The sequence below is a fragment of the Malaya genurostris genome, chromosome 1 (assembly GCF_030247185.1).
Source record: "Malaya genurostris strain Urasoe2022 chromosome 1, Malgen_1.1, whole genome shotgun sequence".
NCBI lineage: Eukaryota > Metazoa > Arthropoda > Insecta > Diptera > Culicidae > Malaya > Malaya genurostris.
Window position 1 is genome coordinate 23,853,570 of NC_080570.1, and position 6,704 is coordinate 23,860,273.

Genomic DNA, 6,704 nt, shown 5'->3' on the forward strand with positions numbered 1-6,704 from the left:
GCTTCTTCTCATCGAACAAATTACTTTTATTACAGCGAAAGCCTATGCAATTTTGGGGTTCATCAAACCTTTGTTCAGTATTTCCGTTACGTCCGAAATTCGCAAACAGGTATAACTAAAAAATTTTCTAAAGTTTGAGGAACAAAGATATATTATCACGTATATTAGTCAGTTTATTTATAATATGATGCATAGTTGGAATCAGCTAGGTGAAGTATTGTCATCATTTCAAAGGTGTTGATCTGTTATAAATAATTAACAATTTCACTATGAGTGAGTTAATGAATGATGACAGCATTTTTATTATAAATTGAATGAATAAATTGAACGTCTTTTACAACATGCACAAATGTGTCTCCCTCAACATTGTCAATTAAAATACTCATGGTTTATAACCATGCATAGTTAGTTAGTGCGGGTTTTAATAGCGAACAAACCGTGTCGTAAGTACCCTGCGCTCAATCATTGAACATATTCCGTATTTCAATGTGTCGGTTTTTTTTGGATACGCTTTGTGCGATGATTCGTTCAATGCATACAATTTAGAAAACTTCTATCTTGAATAAATTGTTATTATCTCATATTACTGAAAATTTGATAATGAATTACTGAAGATCAGTGCAGTAAAATTTCGTTCAATTCAATTGAAACCGAATGTGAAACACACTGACGATCTTTCTACTGCAGTAAACTTCACACTCTGACACACACAATGCTCGCTGACGAACCGAACCGGCAAGATTCAGTTCTTCAATCGATTCTCTTCAAATCAAAGCTCATTTCAACCACCGACAGTTGATCTTTTGAAGTAACAAAATATCTCTTTCAATAGTGTGAGAGCGACCTTCAAATGAGGTTTGTGTAAAACATTAGAATTGGTTCAAGATAATAGATGAAAGACAAAACTGCTGAAATATCAATCACAGAATACACATAAATTAATAGTTTCCTCTTTCTGTTTTCATTTTTTAAACTTTACTCCATTTATAATTCCATTCATTCGATTTTACTCACTACCAGGAGCGAAGACAATGAAGGAGCTAGACTGCTTGGCACTTGGAACTGAGCAAGCAAAACTTCAGATGACTAGGTACGATTATTCAACTGACGATGAATTCTGGGAGCTTAACTTGAAAAGGGCAGCAAAAGTCATATGAATTTGTATCGATATGCTGACGGTCAGTGACCAAAAATTTAATTTTCATCTGATATCATTCGATTGAAAACGAAATTTTACCGCACTGCTGAAGATATTCACGACCAAGTTCTGCCCATTTTTGTACAGGGTAAATTTTGAAAAGGCTTCCTATAGTAAAGAAATACGGATTGTACTTTTAAAAATAATCTAATCTGGAAATAAAAATTTGATTTTCATATTTCGTGTTCCTCAACACTATAGGTTGTGGTGATCAATTGATACGCGTTTCTCATCGTTTATTCTCATCGCGTGGTTTTGAGTTTTTTTTCGTGGAAAAATATTGAGAAATGAGCCGATGAAGAAATATTTTTGGGGACAGAAGTCAACAAATCAAAGCAGCATAGTTATAAAGCTTGCTTCACTTAGAATTGGAACAAACTTTTGCTCATATTGTGGCGCTCCTGGTGGACGGATTTGGAAGTTTTTGGCTCCCACGTTCCGGGAATTTTGTCAGCTTCACGTATGATTTTGGACATTCCGCAAATCGACTGTACTTTGTAAACAATCAACATGGAAGCCGAAAGAAGGGAAAAAATCGTGCACAGTTGTTTGGAAAATCCATTGTGCTCTGCATCTAGGCTAGCTAAACAGCTGAAAATGCCCAGAAATACCGTATGGCGCGTTATCAAACGGTATAAGGAAACATTGACGACGATTCGGAAGCCTCAAGCCAATCGTCGGAGTGGAACTGCCGACCGAAAACTGCGTGGTAAGATTTTGAAGTCGATTAAGAGGAATCCTAATCTGCCGGACCGTGATTTGGCCAGAAAATTCGGTGCTGCCCATAATACCGTGAGGAGAACTCGATTCCGGGAAGGAATCAAGTCGTATCGAGCTAGAAAACGGCCAATTCGGACCATAAAACAGAATAGTGTGGTCAAAATTCGTGTTCGGAAACTATATGACCAGGGCTGACCAAGTTAAACGGGTGTCTTCTGATGGACGATGAAACCTATGTCAAGGTTGACTTCGGGCAAATCCCAAGTCAAAAATTTTACTTGGCAACGGCTCGGGAGGATGTTCCAGCCAAATTTAAATTTGTTTTTGCCGACAAATTTGCAAGAAAATTTATGATTTGGCAGAGCATTTGCAGCTGTGGCAAAAAAACGAAAGTTTTCGTTACAAATAAGACAATGACATCGGAACTATACCAAAAAGAGTGTCTCCAAAAACAAATTTTGCCGTTCATTCGATCCCACGACCATGCCGTAATGTTTTGGCCAGATTTGGCAAGCTGCCATTACAGCAAAGTCGTTCAAGAATGGTATGCAGAGAAAGGGGTTCAGTTTGTTCCGAAAAACCTCAACCCACCCAAGTGCCCCCAGTTCCGCCCGATTGATAAATACTGGACAATCACGAAGAGGATACTCAAGGCAAAGGGAAAGGTTGTCAAAGACATCAATCAGATGACGACCAGGTGGAATAAGATAGCTAAAACGATGGACGAAGAAGGTGTGCGCCGCCTAATGAGCTGTGTTACAAGAAAAATTCGAGGATTCCTTCGAAACCGTGACGAATAATTTGATCCGTATTTGTTCTTAAAAGTATGAAGAAAACGCTACATTTGTATAATAAAAGATCTTGAATTCAATAATAAATAACTGAAATACAGGCAATTGTCTTTGTTCCAATTCTATCTGAAGGAAGCTTTAGTAGATAGGTTTACTAGACCCCAAAGTTGCTGATCAATTTTTTTTAAATTTATTTAGAATTTTTTGTGGTTGTCAAAATTACGATTTTACATTTTGTAGTTATTTTGTAGCTGTAAAACCGCTCCAAGATAACAAACAACGAAAAGGAAGACATTGGGGTCTAGTAATTTAGATGTATGCACAAAATTTAAAGAAAAATGGTGAAGTAGATTTAGAATGACGATACACACGCACTTTAAAAAACCTGCTTTCGAAAAAAAAAACGCGTTCAAAGTTTATTATTTATAAAATCGAAGGAAATAGTTCATTTTTCTAGGGGGCGCGTAGGATCTAACACTTTCCTAAAATCATAGTTTTTCCTTGCGTTTTGTTATAAAAAAAGGGTTTAGTTCCAATGGGCTTGAACATTTGACCAAATATTCTTGAAATGCTTTACTATTAGAAAATACAAAGAAAAACTAAATGATTTTTCAAAAGCATTAGACCCTACCTGCCTCTTAATCGAATCCTACACTGAAAAAAAAAAATCGATTTTTAAAATTTAATGTCGATTTACATTAAAATGGAATTTTTGGATCTTGGTGAAATTTTATCCCAACAATAAAAAAGTATTGTTTTTAGAAGATGATGTACTGGCACACAGAGTATACTAATCATGGTGTGTACCATCGATTTTTGGCTTCAATTACTTTACCTTCACCTTATTCGTTCGATTTTGCTCCCTCAGACTATTATTTGTTTTCAAACTACAGAAGATTATTTAACATATAAAAAAACAAATTCATCTTCGAGATGAGATCATGGACGAAAATGTATTTGGTTCAAGAGGGGAACACATTGAGTAGAATAAATAAATCTCTTAAATTCAAATCCTGAGGCTTGTGGTGAAATCGTGATTAAGATGTTCATAATTTATCGAATCGACTTGCAAACTTGAGCGACTTGAGTTTAAAGAAGCAGTAATTTCTAGGGAAGAGAAGAATTAAATGTATGAAGAGTCATTTAAAAATTATGGTGGTTAGAGACAAAATTATCAAAAGTCGAGTTATCATGGTTTTTTCATGTTTGAAAAAGATCTCTATGGAATTACTAAAGCTCTGATCAAAAGACTTTTTCACTACCGTTTCTTCACACAACAATTTTATTGGCCATTTTCATCAAGTGACAGTGCCAGTTTCATACGTTCTTACTGACAACGTAGTTCCTCTAGAGTTTCCACGCATTTATCGCACGCTACGTGACAGCACCATTTGAATCGACAATTGCATTTTTGTTCTCCGATCTTGATTTGCTTGCGGACCTTTAAACCACAGTAACGGCATAAATTGCGACAGGACTTGCGTTCGTCGATGTCAACATTCGCTCCTCTAGCTGCCGAACACTGGCAGTAGTTTGGTGATGCTGCAATGCAAGAAGTACGAGCCATAAACGAAATGAGCACGATTATTAAATAAAAACCCACTCACGATGAATGTAAACCAACTGGTCGATTCGAATGTTCCGACTGTTTAATTTTCCGGAATTGTCCACAAACAACCGGACGGCATCCCGATACATTCGCTTCACTCCAGCAGCGATCTCGGCAAAGTTCTTCATCGTACTCCAGCAGGTTCGCATAGCACAAGATCCGGACACTCCATGGCATCGGCAATGTTTTCTGACAGCATTTTGAACTGCCATCCAACCGGCACGACGATTATGCACACTGCCGTATCCTTTAGTATCGAGCCGGAAACTAACAGCACTATTTTCCAGTTCCAACTGACGCTCGTCACTGCACTGTTCGGTTTCGTTGGTGCCACGTGAGCAGTTCCTCGCGTAGCTGTAGATCAACGAAGCAGTACTCAACGCTCGAACGAATGCCGTTTCTCGGTCCAGCTTTGCATCGGGACTGCGTTTCAAAACAAAGTGCATCATCGGACAGTTCCAGCGATCCCATCGGAACTGATGCCGGCAACTGGCTAACGCAAGCTCGATGCTGTCCGACAAAAGCTCCGCTGGGCTGGGATGATTCAGCTGCTGTGAATATCAATAACGCCTTTAGATATACTATTTTATGGCACGCATAGTAATTCGAGTAGTTTTGAATTAAACAAAAAGAGTTCCACTAACCATGTCGAAGCAACTAACCGAGGATACCAACACCAGCAGTAACAGTTTCGTATCCATTTCCAAACATCAATAAACATGCGAACGGGACCACGATTTCACCGCGACTGAAAACCCGCCAGCGGAAATCCTAACCGCAATGAAATGTTCTGCATGTACTTAGCAAATGGGCTAGCCGTTGGCAAACGGTCTATATGACCATTTCAATTATCTTTGAATATATGTACATACACCCTGGCCTGGTGGTGGTGGTGGTGTAATTATCCTTTTTTCCAAGAGGCTAGTGTCACCACCGCTAGTTATTATAAACGCGTCAGTGCTCTTCACTCAACCGTTGCGACGCGTGAGTTCCTTTTATAGATCGCTGTTCACCATTCGAAGGTACGTACGAACGGGAAGAGGCCAGTTTTTCCGACTGAAAAGAATTTTTCTTTTGTTTTTTTCCTGTCAGATAAATCCGAGTTTCCATTGAAATGACACACTCTGCGGCTTCGTGCCAATTAACTGCACACAAGCCGGGCCGGATTTTGTTTCTAATGAGGGCTGGATTTAATTAAAGAGATAAGAGATTAGACTTCGCCCTGGACCAACGTCTAGCGAAGATCTAAGCACATCTTGGGGAGGAAATGTTGGAAAAAATGTGTAATATGCAAATGAGTGAACACAGTTTGTAACGCTATTCACAGAAGTAGGTGTGATTGCATGGTTTCGTCATAATTAGTTGAAATTATCTATCTAAAAAACCCTTCTGATGGAAAAGGCTAGCATTTTGGGCTTGGATGGTTTTGGCAGGCTTTATGTTTCAAACATGTTTGTTTGTTAACAATCTTCTTAATCCGACAATTTTCACAGGTTTGGTATTTTAAAATTACGAACTTATGCGTGGTGAATGGAGATGATTGTACCACTACATTAATAAGATTTCCGCTTCACCTGTGCATACAATGCCATGACTTTCTTTGCGTGCTCGTAAACTATTACCCATAGCATAGTAGGCTGTGTATAAAAGAAAACGATTTGTTTGTGTCATTTTTGCTTGATGCAAAACCTAACCCAGCTTTCAGCCCTAATTAATGTCAAACGGATTGATTAGAGCCAGTTTCGAATTTAGTTTTATCGTTATTGGTTGAATTGACAGTTGCATCACGTCGAAGTGGAAGCATTTGCGTGATTTGTCCCACGCGCACTCCGTGGGAGTGCTCCGGTTAATTTTGAAATGGGTTTAAGACCGACGATAGAAAAGACAACTATACACGAAGGTGGCCACATGTTGTCCGAGGTCAATTCGAGTTCCGTGGGTTATCGTAGCCATCTAAAGGAAGATCCGGGCGAATCCTGTGCGTTCAATGTGGATAACGGCGAAGGAACACGGAATCAGCGATTTCCTGCATGGTTCAAAGACCAGTACGCTCCGAAACCAAATGTTGTACTTCAATGAGACGAGGCTCCTGTGCCACACCTCGAACTGCACTAAGAAGTAGTTGCAGAGACAACTGCCGTTTTCATGGGCGAAGGATATATGGCCGCCATCCAGCCTCGATTTTAATCACTCAGTATGGCACGCAATGGAGGCTTAGGCCTCTTCTAAACCCCACTCAAGTACAGACAGCCTCAGAAAAACATTGCCCACTTGGAGAAAAATAGAGCTAGACTACATTATTAGGACCTTCAATGCGTTTTGGACACGTGTAGTTAGAATAGAAATTTAATTTACTAAATCTTCCGGTAATGCTTACAGAGTTTAC

At 39.0% G+C, this 6,704-nt stretch overlaps 1 protein-coding gene across 1 annotated transcript; it reads right to left on the reverse strand.

Moving 5' to 3' along the window:
* Window positions 1-3,974: 3,974 nt before the first annotated feature.
* Window positions 3,975-5,058, reverse strand: LOC131432376 (protein Wnt-8a-like). Its single transcript, XM_058598641.1, has 3 exons — window positions 4,963-5,058; window positions 4,317-4,869; window positions 3,975-4,251 (listed from the first exon to the last, which is right to left on the reverse strand). The coding sequence occupies exons 1-3, from the start codon at window positions 5,017-5,019 to the stop codon at window positions 4,037-4,039; spliced, it is 825 nt and encodes a 274-aa protein (XP_058454624.1). The 5' UTR covers window positions 5,020-5,058; the 3' UTR covers window positions 3,975-4,036.
* Window positions 5,059-6,704: the final 1,646 nt, after the last annotated feature.